Genomic DNA, 14,563 nt, shown 5'->3' with positions numbered 1-14,563 from the left:
ATTGAGCATGCGCGTTAAAACGAATGCGGTGAAAATTATTTTTAACTTCGAATGATATAAAATGCCTTAAACATTAACTTTTAAAACCAAATCCGCACTTCCCTACAAACAAATAAATCTATTAATAATATTTAAAATTTAGTTTTATCTCATTCAACACAGAAAAGCTGCACCAAAAAAGGTAAATATAACCTAATTCTTAACCGAGCCATCTATCGGTAAAGATCGGAAATACTTCAAATGAGTTCAAACTAAAAAGTTAAAACTTTCCCTTTTCTTAAACACCCAGCATTTCAACAATGAAGGTTGTAACGTGTATCGCACCGGTAAATATAGCTGTAATTAAATATTGTAAGTATTTCAAATCAATTTCATAATTAATAAATAAGTTTTGATTTCAATTTTTAGGGGGTAAAAGAAATGAGGAACTTATTTTACCAATTAATGATTCAATAAGCACTACATTAGATACAGAGCAGGTAAAATAAAGATTAAATTGATTGAAATAAAATCATAAAATTTTTTTAGATGTGTGCTAAAACGACGATAATGGCAAATCCAAATTTTAAAGAGAATAAATTTTGGTTGAATGGAAAAGAGGAGAATTGCGATAACATCAGAATGCAAAGTTGTTTGAAAGAAAGTGGGTAACCAAATATAGTAACGTTTAAGTTGATTTAAATTGTTAATTTTTGTCCCAGTTAGAAAAAAAGCGAACAAAAACTTGAAATGGTTCGATTGGAAAATTCATATTTGTTCAGAAAATAATTTTCCCACAGCTGCAGGTCTTGCTTCATCAGCAGCGGGATACGCTTGTTTAGTTTTTACTTTAGCTAAATTATATGAAATTGATGGGGAAATTTCCGATGTCGCTAGAAGAGGATCTGGAAGTGCTTGTAGAAGCATTTATGGGGGCTGGGTTCGATGGCATATGGGCGAAAACGAATTCGGTTTTGATTCAATAGCGAAAGAAATCGTTCCAAAAAGTCATTGGCCTGAAATACGCGTTATCATATTAGTTGTTAATGATTCTAGAAAAAAATATAGTTCAACCTCTGGAATGAAAACAAGTGTAAAAACGTCTTCTTTGCTTCAGTATAGAGCAGAAAGTATTGTTCCTAAACGTATCAATGAAATGATTGATGCAATTAAAAGTAAAAATTTTGAAAAATTCGCTGAAATTACAATGAAAGATTCCAATCAGTTTCATGCAACTTGTTTAGATACTTACCCACCTTGTGTTTACATGAACGATGTTTCCCATAGTATTTGTAGTTTGGTGCATTCTTATAATGAAATTAAAAAGTCGATTGAGGTTAGAATATTAAAATATTTAAGAAATAATAATTAAATTTATAATTTAGGTGGGTTATACATTCGATGCGGGGCCAAATGCTTGCTTATACACGTTAGAAAAAAACGTTTCTGAAGTGATATCTTTAATAAATTATGTGTATCCATCAAGTACACCTAAAGAAGAGTATTTTAGAGGAATTCCGTTTGAAGATTTATCTCAAAATGTGAGGATTTGTAACTTTTTATGATTTTTTTAATTAATTTTTTGTAGATTTCTGAAGATTTACAAGGTAAAGTAATGAATCAACGGATGGAGATGGATCAATTAAAGTATATTATTCAAACTAAAGTTGGCAGTGGGCCTAAAATGCTTGAAGATGAATCTGAACATCTTTTAAATGAAATGGGAAATCCAAAAGTTTTAATTAAAACAATTATTTAAGCAAGTTGGGTTAAATTATATGCGAAAAAGATGTGGTTTGTAATTTTAGAACATGAATTGTCTTTGAAGTTTAGCTCTGGTATTTCAGGTGGTAGACATATTGGAGATAAGTTTCATTTGGAACTATTTTTATACAAAGAGCATGAAATGTAGTATTTATAAAAATAATAAAAGACGCATTTAATCTTTGGTAAACTATATTTGGTATAAGTTCACATTAACACAAATACACAGTATCATAAAAATAAAAACTGGTTTTACTAAGGCTTGTTCAAATGGCGATCATATTCTGGAGCTGAAAACAAAATCAAACAAACAAATTAGTACAAAAATCCCTTAATTAAGCTAGGCCCCAAACATGCTTCAAAAATATGATTGATGAACTCCAATCATGCTGTTAAAAATATAATAAAAACCTGTTAAATTTATATTAAAAGCATTAAAAAACTCAATGTTAATACCAAATTATATGTTCTATAAATAAGTTTTAATTTAGTATTTTATATGGTTATAGCAAACTCTCTCAACTTTTTTTATAGAACATTTATGTTATTTTGCCTTCCTTTTTTCACTCACCACATTGTTGATGGTTTACGACTTATTATTATTCTTTACGACCTTTAAAAATAATCATTTTTTAAATAACGAAGAAACAATTTACTAATTCTATAAAATGGAATAATTTTTAAAGCTTTTCTTACCGACTGGTTTTCCATCAACCCACGATGTGAATTTAATGTGAGATTCATTCCTTTTAGCGGCATCTGCTCTAAATTCAGGTTTTAAAGCTTGTCTCAATAGCCGGGCAGCAATAGTTGAGTAGTTAATGTAACTACAAAAATAAATTCATCATAAAATCATCCATTTTGGATAGCTTTACATAACCTATATGCGATCTACGTTTTAAGTAACACACAGTAAAAAGTATATTTTTTAAAAAGCTTACTTTAAACCAGCAGCTCTCCAGGCACTCATTTTAATTGGTTTTTTCTAAAATATAAAATATTTCCAATTAAACCTGTAAAGAATATCCGCGAACGGTCAAAGTCAAAAATGTGATTATGTCATAATAATACGTTCTAAAGTCGATATTAAATAATCAAATAAATTAAAGCTTATTTATTGTATATATTAAGAATATAGTTTAAGTTTTGTTATTAATACATTTATTAATAATAATAATAGTTATAATTTTGAGTTATAAAGAAAATAGACGAAATTTTTAAATAACGTTCAGATATTGAATTTCAGTAAAAATTTAAATTCTCAAAAAAAATTGTTTATTTTTCAATAAACCCAAAACAACAATCAATTCTATTGGATTAAATAAATATTGTAACATTAAAATCATTAAATATATTAAATATAATTGAATCGTAAACTTTACCAACATTGACATAAAAAAAAAAAAATGTGGCATAAATCAATTGTCAAACATTCATAAAAATTAAACAAATCAAATCAAAAATTTTTCGTTGCTTTTCCTCAATTAATAATTTATTTACAGTTAATTCACTCCCCCAAAATAGGCACGTCGATATTAGGTAAGATGAACTGTACTTATAATAATCATTATGTTAAATGCACTTTTATTTTGAATTTAACATCCCAACGGTTCTCACGTTTTACGTTTTTTATGTTAGATTTCATTCGATCGTATTTTAAATCCAACTCCGTTAACCAAAACTGCATCGAAATGCAAAACCAATCGTCCTCTGACGTTGTAAATCAAGAAATTTACGATTTAAAACGTGAAGTGGCTCGCTTAACACTTCTGGAGAAAGATTATATAGCAGAAATAGAAGGATTACAAATGAGACTCGCGAAAAATAATAAAGATTGGGAAAAGAGAGTGGATGGCTTGGAAGAAGAAAAACGCGCTATGGAGCTGGCTAAAACGGAAGCCCTCGAAGAAGTTGAAGCCGCTTTACAAGCTAAATCTGAGCAGCTAAAAGTTTTAACTGCACAAATAGAATCTATGTCTAAAAGAGGGTCTGTTGTGGAAGATTCGGATGAAATGCAATCGTTACTTCAAAAAGTACAAGAATTAGAATTGGAAATATCTAAGTTAAAAGAAGAAAACAGCGTGATGAGAGAGAGTGCTTTAAATCTCGAAAATGATATCCATATTTATGAAGAAAGCATGAATGTAAGGGATTTAATAATTTTATATTTATGCTTAATGATTATACTTTCTTTTATAGAATTTAAAAAACGATTTTAATATATTATCCGAAAACTATCAACGTAAATCGGATGAGTTACAGGAATCAAAAAAATTAGCTGATACATTACAAGAAGACCTAATGATGGCAAAAACGGAATTAGATGTACTGAAAAGTAAACCTGATAGTTCGAGCGGTCAAGGAAATTCGTTATTTGCAGAAGTCGAGGAAAAGTATTTGATTTAATTTGATTAAAAATAATTAAAAAATAATTTAATTTTAATTATTTTTAGACGAGTTGAACTTCAAGGAAAAGTGAATAGAATGAAAAACCATTACGACGAAATGAAACAGCAAATATCGAGATTGGAAAATCAAGTTTTTAAAATGAGAGTTGAAAATGGTACATTACAACAAAATTGGGAAAAAGAAATTGAAGATAGAAACAATGATAGATTAGATTTAGAAGACAGCTACAAGTAAGAAAAATAACTAAAACATTTAATCGAACCACATGTATTTTGAAAGCAACAATAAAAATTATTTAAAATTTTTTAGGGTTCGTATTAATGTGTTAGAATCTTTAATAGCCGAATATAAAAAGGAATTAGATTCGCGTCCATTAATAGCCGTAAAAGCGTTGAAAGATGAAGAATTATCACTGATCGAGTATAGAATCGACATGAAGAACAAACAAATCAACAATCTCTTAGAAAAATATGACCGTACATCTCTATCTAACATGTTGTTAGTTGATCGGAACAGAGAAGTTATGAGAGAATCAAGTTCTTGGCATTTACGATTCGTTAAAATCCAAGAAGAACTTGATGTTAAAGAAGAAACAATTACGAAATTAAAAGAACAAATAAAAGAATTACAGGAGTCTTATGAAACACTTATTGTCAAAGAAAAACCGGATGACTCACCTGCACAATCACCAGTTCTTGTTCCTTGCATAAATTATATGTCAGATAAGAATATTGATCTGTCAAGGTTAATGAAACGATCTGCCAGTTTGGTGAAAAGCAAAAATTGTGTGAAAGAAGAAGATAAAGAAAATGACGTTTTTCAAAAGAAACAAGTTCAATTTTCGAGTGATACAAAAAACTTCCAAAATAAAGGGAAGATTTTTCGTCAAGGTGGAAAAGTAACTATCGAAAATACTGTATTGAAGAAAAAAGAATTCATAAAGAAAGAGTTCTAATTAATTAATTTTTAAGATATGAGTTGAGATTTAAATTAGTTTTATTTTGATTTAAATGTATATTTGATGTAATAAAGCTTACAGATATTCTTTTTATTAAGTGGTTTAGAAATTTATGAACAGGCTCGTATAGACCAAGAAATTATAGATTTGAAGAAATGAACTTAAAATAATCTGCTCTAGAACCTGTACAGGATGGTTCAAATTCGATGTCCAAATAGGCTAACTTGGAAACTGGTTTTTTACAGAGAATTTGATGAAGTAGAAAAAAAATTTTCGGTTAGATTTTGAGATATGACAATTTCGTTTTTTTTTAAATTGAAACATCCACTGATTATTCCCTTATTAAATTCGTTATTTTTTTCTGATTACAAAAATATAGGGTTCGGCAAGTCTGTTTCTTATTGTTTTAAAATAAAGCTAAAAATAAACTTTTTTTTAGTGTTGTCAAAGAAATTAAATTTACAGTTTCCTGTAAATTATAACTAAAAATTAAAAAAACATTTCTGATATTTGAAACTAATAAATTTGTTGAATTATTTAATTTATATCTGTGTTACACAAAAGTTGGAATAGATTGCATTATTTAACATTTTTTATTATTAATTTATTAATATTTAATATTATTAAGACTGGGCTTCATTAAAAAAAATTTCGTTCCGGCTTATAAGTTAGAATTTCGATTTACAGATGGCAGTCCTAGTATGAAATAGACGATATTCGTGCATGATGGTTTGGTAGCCTATGTTAAGTTAACTATATTTAAATAAATATATTTTTTGAAAATCGATAAAATTGTTTTTTTCTTCAAACGTCATTAAATGACAACTTTGTTGTCGTGTTTACTCGCGGTAGAAGTAAGTCATTGTTGCATAACGACGGTTGGTAAGATCAACATAGCAAAAAAGTACTTCAGCGTTATGGCGCTAAAGTAAATTTCACTTTAGCGCCATAGCGCTGAAGCACATGTCACTTTAGCGCCGTATTGGAAAAGATTAATACATAATAAGTTAATTGTCATTTTATTAAATTTATTAAAATTTATATTGCAATTATTTGCAACGTTTGAAGAAAAAATACTATGTTTTATTCGGAAGAGAAGCAGATTCGTTTGTGGCTGGTCCGTCATTGCCGGACTCACTTCGTTCGTCCGGCAAACTGTCGGACACGCCACAATTTTAACGGCTCATCTGTCATTAGCGACTCACTGCGTTCGTCGCTAAGCGACAGACCACGCCATAAAAAGCACTGCTTCTCTTCCATATAAAACAATATACTATTTTTTATGATTTCAAGCTCATAAAAAATTAATGACTATGTCTTGTCTTTTATATTTTTTGGAAAACCTCGTTTCCTTTCCTTGAAAACAGTTTATCGGATAACAATTAGATAACAGAAGGGTAAACTAATAAAATAAAATACTTCATAGTAAATACATAGTTTCCACCTAACAATTTTTAAAAAATATTTCATGATTTTTGAGAACGCGAGGAAATAAAATATGGGCAACTGTTTCGGGGTAAAACAAGCGCTCGACGCCGTCATTATACCTGATTTTATTGCTCCGTTTGTTTATCTAGGTGCTTTACTTTTTTCCTTGTTTCCGTTTAGGGTATGAAACTAATCACGAAGAAAGATAAGTTTTACGTAGTAAGAAACCTCAACAAAAGATCATTTTTAGTCTTTTGGCTTTTGACGTCGTATTACTAGAATATCCGGATGCACGCAGAATATTACGATAACTGTAGTATTAATTTTAATGATTTAGTGTTAGTGTTTAGATTAGCTGTTTATTATAGTGATTTATAAGACAGTGACTTTACAATAGTGTAGTATTATTTTAGTAAAAATGGTAAAAAAACATCCAAGTAAGGTTTGTAAACGCTCTAAAAGATCTACCACTTGGAAAAAGATTTGGCAGAAAAGGAAAGAATTATCAGAAGGGTAAGTACTTGAAAACCGTCTATTTTTTTCCGGTTGAGACAATCCTAATAATAATACCTAATGATTTTATTGTAGACCAATTGAAAAATTTGCACAGCCAATAGGGTCAGTAGTTGTAGATTCAGTGCCAATTTGTGGCATTGAGAAAATAAATGATAATATTGAGTGCGAAACAAATATTGTTGTATTTGCACTAGAGCTGCCAACTTAAGACAATTTTCATCACAACATAGATGTTTTAAAAATTGGGAGGCTTCTTCTACAGGAATGGAGGCTGATATTTTAGTAGAAGCTTTTAATAACAACATAAGTATGCATGGGGTTAAATATCTAAAAATGATCGGTGATGGCGATTCCAGCGTATACAGCAAAATTAGATCTAACGTGAGTTATGGTATGGAGGTAGATAAAATAGAATGCGTAAATCACCTGATAAAGAACTTTGGAAAAAGTTTATATAAAATAAAGACGTCTGCAACTAATGACGGGGTATCATTTCAAGCTCGAAAAATGTTAACGAATGAAAAAATTAAAACACTTCAACAATTTATTATGTATCGAGCCAAAATTAACGAAAATGCAGAAGATCTAAAAACTGATATTGCTAATTCAATAAATCATGTTTATGGGAACCACAGTGATTGTGTTTCACATTACTGTAACACCCCTGGATTTAGAAATGCGACACTAGTAAATAAATTTATTAGTTCAGGATTAGTATATCACTTAAGAAGTAAGTATTTATACTTCTGCCACAGATTGTTAATTTCATTTTTTACAAAATCGTTATAGGTGCTATGGAACCTGTGCTGGCAAGAGCTCATAAACTAGTAGCTTATGAAAATAATAACAAGGCTGAAGTTTTTATGGCTCTTGTAGCAAAATTAAATTGTGGCAAACGCTTAAATTTAATTCAAAGGCGATCTTACGAAGTGCGATCTTACCTCTCAACATTGAAATACAATTCGGGTAGTAATATGTCCATTATTAAGCTGTTTTTATTATAAAATATGTTTCAGGATTGGTTGGCTACCCGAGTCGTTTCAAAAGTTTGCAGGTGTAGAAATGAGCGAATTGTTTATTAGACATATGAGTCAGCATGACCAAAAGAAGAAGACAAGAATAACAAAAGGTAAAAATCAACAGCAACAAGTAGAAAAAGGTACAGATTTAGATTATGGTGAAAATGCACAACAGGCATTACTGAATACAACAGAATTTAATTTAATTCAGAGTATAACAGAATATTACAATCTTTACAGGTATTTACCAATTTTAATCACCCTCATATAAAATAATAACATTAATTGTTAGTAACAAAATATTATGAATTATGATATGATCATTGGCCATTTTATATTGTCTTACTGTTTTTTTAGGTCACTGAAGAAGAACAATGGCAATTGGCGATTGCAACAATAGGCCAATTCAGTAATGCTGTATACCTACAGGAAAGACAGAAACGTTTCACATCATCTAATTTTGGATCAATTATTAAACGAAAATTGAAAACTTCATGTTCACCTCTCTTGAAGAGACTTTTATATAAAAAAAATTTAGTAACTCCAGCAATGGAATATGGAAAACGATATGAAGAAGTTGCCAGAAGAAAATTTGAAGAAGTTACCGGTACGTTAGTCCAGAATGCAGGCTTATTTGTAGACACGGAATATGGTTTTCTAGCAGCGTCACCTGACGGTTAGTTTTCATTTATTTTTATTGTTTTTTATTTCATGGTAAAAATTATATAACTAGGTTTGGTAGGAGAGGATGCCGTTGTAGAAATTAAGTATGCTTACTCTTTACATATAAAGAAGCAGTCAGTCCACAATGCTATAGAAAATAACAAGCAATTTTGTTTGATGTACAAGGAGGGGCAACCAACATTAAAACATAATCACAATTATTTCTATCAGGTATTTTAAAAATATACAGTTTAAGCCAGAAGCTTCCCAGAACTGGTGCCTTGCAAGTTTCTCAATGACGTGCTGTAAAAAAAGTATATATTTACTATAAATTACAAATATTTTTAGATTCAAGGACAACTCCACGTTACCAAACGAAAAATGTGCTATTTTGTGGTGTATATAGATGAAGAACACCCCATTTTTATCGAAAAAATAGAGAGAGACGAAAGTTTTTGGAGAAATAATATGCTACCAAGACTTCAACAATTTTATTATGAATGTTTTTTGCCAGAACGGATCCAGGGGTTTATTGGACGAGGTATAGAATGTACCCATCATAATTAAAAAAAAATTGTAATTTAAATGAAAAATTAAAAAAAAAACAGAGGTGTTATTATAAACATTTCGAAAAATTTTATTGGAAAAAATCGCTTCTGAATAATGTATACTTCAACCGTATAATGCTTTGATGCGGTAGATACGGGACACCTGTGTAGACGGAATCCAAATTTCGATAACCCATTAGTAGTTTCTAACCACCTAAACCACTCTTCTCGATTATCTAGACATGCGATCTAGAGTGCGATATTTGCCGATTCAACAAATAAATGGTGTTTGATTTTATATTAATATTTAGAAGTAAGTAAAAACTTAGAACCGTAATGTAGCCGTCGTCAGATTAAATAAAGTAAAAGAAATAAGTTATTTTAAATAAATTCCAAACTCATAAAGCAATAATAAAGAGAATGAAAAGAAGGGATAAACGTTACAAAACACTTTCACAAAACAATTATGTATTACTCGTTTTTAATAAATTTTGTTGATATATTTTTTATAACATCCTAATTTTTTCTTTCATTGTCCCTTTTACCCAGTTGCAGTGTTCACCATTTTTCCATTATTGTGTAATCAAAAGTTCCGTAGTTATTTGTTTATACATTTTTTAAATATGTCTTTAAATATATGATTAACTGATTGCATCTTGTTTATTAAGCTACGTGCAACAAAAAAACGTTGCAAAACGTGCAATAAAAATTGACAATAAGGTGATGCCAGTTATAATGAAATTGGCCTTTCAAGCCCCTACCATGATTACCAATAAACTTCTGTTACATAATTTCTTACAGAAAAATAATATTAATAGAGTACATTTAAATTTAAAGTTCTTAATTTTGCTTCTTTGGTGGAGCCATCTATAACACGTATGCTATATTAATAAAAATGTAGAGGACGGCCATGTTGTGTACGTATTAGCAACAATGGTTTTTCATAATTATCTTATAAACAAAAGTTTTAATTGCAATGAATCTGGTACATACATGTTCATATACGAATGTAGGAGGTAACTGAATCAATTATTGACAAAATTTAACTTTTCATTTTTATTTAATTGTTCTTTGGATTAAAAATAGTTTTAAAATTATGAAAAAAGATCAGCCTGTCGATTGCTAATAGTTATAAAGAAAAATTAATGCACGTTTTCAAGATGTTTAGGAAAAACTAAATTAGTTACCGACTGCAGGGACCTATATAGTTAAAGCGCAATCTTAAATGACTTAATAAATTATTGATAGATGGCACTCATATATTTTTTTTTAATTCTGAAGTGTCAAATTAAAGATCCTGTTTTTTTGGATAGATTACGAAAATTACGAAAAGTTTAACATGTTAGAATGTTACATATTAGAAAATAAAGTAAATTTTATATTAATTTTTAGTTATAGTAGCACTATACTCCATTTCAACGATATTCATGCATTTTTATTTTTCATACCTATTTACATACATGAAATGAATAAAAAAAAGTAAGGAAAAAATTTAAATATATATTAATGTTGATTGTATTTCTTTTGATTGTAAATAGCTTATTATTACTTATCTTATTTATGTATTTTGTTTTTGACTCGCTGAGACACCTGTATATATTTATTTACTCACATCAGTGGTTAAAAAAGGAATTGGCCATAGCGCTTTGAGGTTTTCGACATTGGAATTTATTTAAAAAAAGAAATCGAGACATGTAAGCTACTTTTTTTCTAACTCTTATAGTTTCCGAGATAGCCTATTCGGACATCGAATTTGAACCATTCTGTACATATGATGATCCCTTTTCCAAGCAAAAACCTTTTCATTACTTGAGCCAGTCTATATTTCTTTTATTGCCTTACTTAGGCTTACTGGTCTTCTTATTTCTTTCTAGTCGTAATTAGAATTAACAAACTATTTTAAAACTAAAATAAATTTGAAAGTTAAAAATTTTTAACCTCAAAATAAACATTCCATTAAAACTTTCAATGCTTAAAGAGTACATATTATTAATTATTATAGATCAATCGTTAATTAAAATAACGTTAAACAAGGAAATATTTTAAAAACATGAAATAAACCTTACAATACTTATAAAAAAACTTAGTTAATAAGTTTTACTTTTCTAACCTAAAAAAACATTTCAAACATCAATTACTTAAATAATAAAAATATGGAGAATAAAGAAGGTAAACTACTATATTTCGTTTAAATCTATACATGTCTTTACACAAACCGTTTTTCTTTAATTTCAAGATTCATTAGAAGTTTTAAAATCGAGATTAAATCATATAACCTCAAAGATAATAAAATTAGAAGATGAGCGAATGAGAATATCAACAACTCTCCATAAACTCAACGTTGAAAAAAAGGAAATAGAATCTAAAATACAAATCAAAAACACTAAAGAGTTAAGTTCGACCTGGATAACATTTTCAAATGAAAGTTACGATTGGAGTGAAAAAGCCCAGTTCATTCTTGAGAGTAAATTTAAATTAAATTCATTTAGGGAGTGCCAATTAGCTGCTATTAATGCTGTTATGTCTAAAAAGGATGTTATTCTTCTTATGGCTACTGGGGGAGGGAAATCTTTGTGTTATCAATTGACTGCATTATTATTGAAAGGGATTACTTTAGTGATATCTCCTTTAATATCATTGATTGAAGATCAGGTATGTCATTTAACACAACTTGGGATACCCGTTGAAAAATTAGGGCAAGGATTAGAAGTTTCATTAAAGAATGAAATTTTTGGGTGTTTAGATGGAAGTAAAAAGCAATCTTTTCAAATACTATATGTTACTCCAGAATTTTTAGTTAATAGCAAAAAATTAATGACATCTTTACAAAAATGTTATGATTCCGGTAGATTAAGTTTAATAGCTGTAGATGAAGTGCATTGTATATCAGAATGGGGACATGATTTTCGAAAAGATTACTTAAATCTGGGAATGTTAAGACAATTATTTGAAACAGTTCCAATTATGGGATTAACAGCTACAGCTACTGTTAAAGTCGTTGATAACGCTATAACTAATTTAAATATTCCCAATGCGATTTTAATAAAGAAAAGCTTTTTGAGGAAAAATTTAATGTATCGTGTTGAAGCTAAACCTGAAAACATGGAGAAATATATCTCAAAATTAATGAGTTATATGAAAGAATTTAAAGATCAATCAGGAATTTTTTATACCGCAACAATTAAAGATGCAAACGACATTGCTTATGCTTTACATCAAAAAGGGTGTAAAGCTGGTCGTTATCATGGTGATTTAACTAAAGAAGAACGATCAAAAATTTATAAGAAATGGTTAGAAGGTACATATCAAGTTGTTGTAGCTACAATTGCTTTTGGTTTGGGTATTGATAAGCCTGATGTGAGATTTATTGTTCATATAACAATGCCAAAAAGTTTGCAAGGATTGTACCAAGAAAGCGGAAGAGCTGGAAGAGATGGAAAACCATCAACATGCATTTTATGGTATAAAATCGATGACTATTTAAAACTAGCTTCAAATTCGCATTCTAAAATTGAACAAGAAAATTCACTCGAAATTTTTAAGTATTGTTTAAATAATGTAACCTGTCGCCACGCGATTTTATGCAAACAATTTGATGAAAATTGTCCAAAGTGTGAAACATCTTGCGATAATTGTAACAAAAAATTTACCACCAAGACATACTTGATAAAAAAATTTGCAAACGAAATTAGTAAAGTGTTTCAAAACGATAAAGAAACACGATTTACTTTAAAAAAATTAGTTCAAGCTTGGACGAAATTAACCAAACGAAAATTATCTGAAGGGATTTTAGAGTTTATCATAGCTAATTTAATTAAAGAAAATTATTTAAAACTTTACTTTAATTACACACCATACACTACAAACGTTTATATTAGATTATCCGAACAAACTGAAAGTGAGGATATGTTTTTAGTTACTATGAGAGAAAATAAGGAACTTGAAAAAATGTTGGGGGGTTCTGATTCATCAGAAAATGTGAAACGAAAAAGTGATAAAGTAGAAAATTCAGGTGATCATTCAAGGAAAATTAAGAAATCTAAAAAATCTGTTGTAATTTCATCTGATGATAGTAATTAGGTTTTATATTTATTGTATTTGTATTTGAGGCTTTTGTGAATAAAGTTTCCATTATTTAATTTTTGAGTTATAATAAGTTTTCTTTCAAAAATTTACTTTACTCTCAAACTCGACGAGGTGAAGAGCACCTCTACATGACTCTCTCTCCAATGGTGCCCAAAATGAACCTTGGTCTTCTTTATCTTTTGACTTCAACACTTCCTATCAAGAGCTACTCACTTCCAGGTTCTCTTGAATCGTGCGTCCTCCATCACTTCGTCCTTTCATCGTTTTCGTGACTTCCCTCTTCGTCTCTTGCCTTGCATTCTACTGCTTAAGACAGCCATGTCAAACTTAAAGTGACTAGTGGGCCAAAAGTATCTTAAAATCCTAAAGACTCTGTCAAATTCTACTAGAAGGCTTCCTATGATCTCTGTATACGTTTTGTATGATATTAGGTAGTGATGGAACGAATAGCGATTTTGCGAAAAGCCAGATACCGGATATTCGGCATCTCCTTCGGCCGGATATCCAGTTATCCGGCCATTATGGTTATAATTTCTGAAGTAATACCCTACATTGCCACATTACTGCAATATTTGAATAAAAATGAAATTAGTAAGAAAGCTGATAAGATATGTTAACGATGATACCATAATTAATAATTGGTGATATTTCCACATGGATCCTTCAAGAAATAAATTTTATAGCAAATTTTGAAAATTATGGATGAAAATTGCAACATTATCAAATTATTTATTTTATTTTATGAAAACTTCAAATATTGTTTTCTCAAAAACTAAAAGTTATTTTTCAAAACGGGTTGGTTCATTGGAAAGAGGACACTTTTATTAACACTTTGGGAAATTTTCAAACTCATATTCCAAGTTATCGACTTTATACGAATTTAAAACTTAATCCGCCAATAATTGCAAAATTCGAAATAATTGTCGATTATTTCAAAAATTTATTTCTCAAGAACTAAAAGTGATTTCTCAAAACGGCTTGTTGCATTAAAAAGAGGATGCTATAATTAATAATTGGTGGTATTTCCACAAGGATCCTTTAAGAAATGAATTTTATAGCGAATTTTGAAAATTATCGATGAAAAATGCAACATCTGAAATTTTATCAAAACTTCAAATGTTGTTTTCTCAAAAACTAAAAGTTATTTTTCAAAACGTGTTAGTTCACTGGAAAGAGGACACTTTTATTAACAC

At 29.2% G+C, this 14,563-nt stretch overlaps 4 protein-coding genes across 5 annotated transcripts; 3 read left to right on the top strand and 1 right to left on the bottom strand.

The window, feature by feature from the left end:
* Positions 1–1,933, top strand: LOC111421074 (mevalonate diphosphate decarboxylase). The gene is made up of 8 exons (XM_023054202.2): positions 1–181; positions 290–351; positions 409–479; positions 529–643; positions 702–1,315; positions 1,365–1,520; positions 1,568–1,773; positions 1,827–1,933. The coding sequence occupies exons 2-7, from the start codon at positions 300–302 to the stop codon at positions 1,736–1,738; spliced, it is 1,179 nt and encodes a 392-aa protein (XP_022909970.2). The 5' UTR covers positions 1–181; positions 290–299; the 3' UTR covers positions 1,739–1,773; positions 1,827–1,933.
* On the bottom strand, positions 1,918–2,799 carry LOC111421075 (protein stunted-like). Its single transcript, XM_023054204.2, has 4 exons — positions 2,685–2,799; positions 2,440–2,570; positions 2,315–2,356; positions 1,918–2,033 (listed from the first exon to the last, which is right to left on the bottom strand). Exons 1-3 carry the CDS (start codon positions 2,711–2,713, stop codon positions 2,343–2,345), a joined length of 174 nt encoding a protein of 57 aa, XP_022909972.1. The 5' UTR covers positions 2,714–2,799; the 3' UTR covers positions 1,918–2,033; positions 2,315–2,342.
* Positions 2,800–3,129: 330 nt separating this feature from the next.
* On the top strand, positions 3,130–5,203 carry LOC111421107 (spindle apparatus coiled-coil protein 1 spindly). Its single transcript, XM_023054244.2, has 5 exons — positions 3,130–3,282; positions 3,382–3,887; positions 3,943–4,136; positions 4,197–4,382; positions 4,462–5,203. The coding sequence occupies exons 2-5, from the start codon at positions 3,435–3,437 to the stop codon at positions 5,105–5,107; spliced, it is 1,479 nt and encodes a 492-aa protein (XP_022910012.2). The 5' UTR covers positions 3,130–3,282; positions 3,382–3,434; the 3' UTR covers positions 5,108–5,203.
* Positions 5,204–10,899: 5,696 nt separating this feature from the next.
* On the top strand, positions 10,900–13,423 carry LOC111421129 (putative ATP-dependent DNA helicase Q1). Of its 2 annotated transcripts, XM_071201114.1 has the most exons (3): positions 10,907–10,978; positions 11,287–11,453; positions 11,521–13,423. In XM_071201114.1, exons 2-3 carry the CDS (start codon positions 11,438–11,440, stop codon positions 13,362–13,364), a joined length of 1,860 nt encoding a protein of 619 aa, XP_071057215.1. In that variant the 5' UTR covers positions 10,907–10,978; positions 11,287–11,437; the 3' UTR covers positions 13,365–13,423. The 2 variants fall into 2 exon arrangements, with proteins under 2 accessions (XP_022910035.2, XP_071057215.1); XM_023054267.2 differs by having other exon boundaries at positions 10,900–11,453.
* The last annotated feature ends 1,140 nt before the right edge of the window (positions 13,424–14,563 follow it).

The sequence above is a fragment of the Onthophagus taurus genome, chromosome 1, assembly GCF_036711975.1.
Source record: "Onthophagus taurus isolate NC chromosome 1, IU_Otau_3.0, whole genome shotgun sequence".
NCBI lineage: Eukaryota > Metazoa > Arthropoda > Insecta > Coleoptera > Scarabaeidae > Onthophagus > Onthophagus taurus.
The sequence above is the reverse complement of the archived record's forward strand: the minus strand, read 5'-3'. Positions and strand labels throughout refer to the sequence as shown.

Coding starts and splice junctions, on each gene's coding strand:
- LOC111421074 (XM_023054202.2), top strand. CDS start 300: ATGAAGGTTGTAACGTGTATCGCACCGGTAAATATAGCTGTAATTAAA. Junction 352..408: donor TATAGCTGTAATTAAATATT/GTAAGTATTTCA, acceptor TTCAATTTTTAG/GGGGTAAAAGAAATGAGGAA. Junction 480..528: donor CTACATTAGATACAGAGCAG/GTAAAATAAAGA, acceptor AAATTTTTTTAG/ATGTGTGCTAAAACGACGAT.
- LOC111421075 (XM_023054204.2), bottom strand. CDS start 2,713: ATGAGTGCCTGGAGAGCTGCTGGTTTAAA. Junction 2,571..2,684: donor TGGAGAGCTGCTGGTTTAAA/GTAAGCTTTTTA, acceptor TTATTTTTGTAG/TTACATTAACTACTCAACTA.
- LOC111421107 (XM_023054244.2), top strand. CDS start 3,435: ATGCAAAACCAATCGTCCTCTGACGTTGTAAATCAAGAAATTTACGAT. Junction 3,888..3,942: donor TTTATGAAGAAAGCATGAAT/GTAAGGGATTTA, acceptor TTTCTTTTATAG/AATTTAAAAAACGATTTTAA. Junction 4,383..4,461: donor GATTTAGAAGACAGCTACAA/GTAAGAAAAATA, acceptor AAAATTTTTTAG/GGTTCGTATTAATGTGTTAG.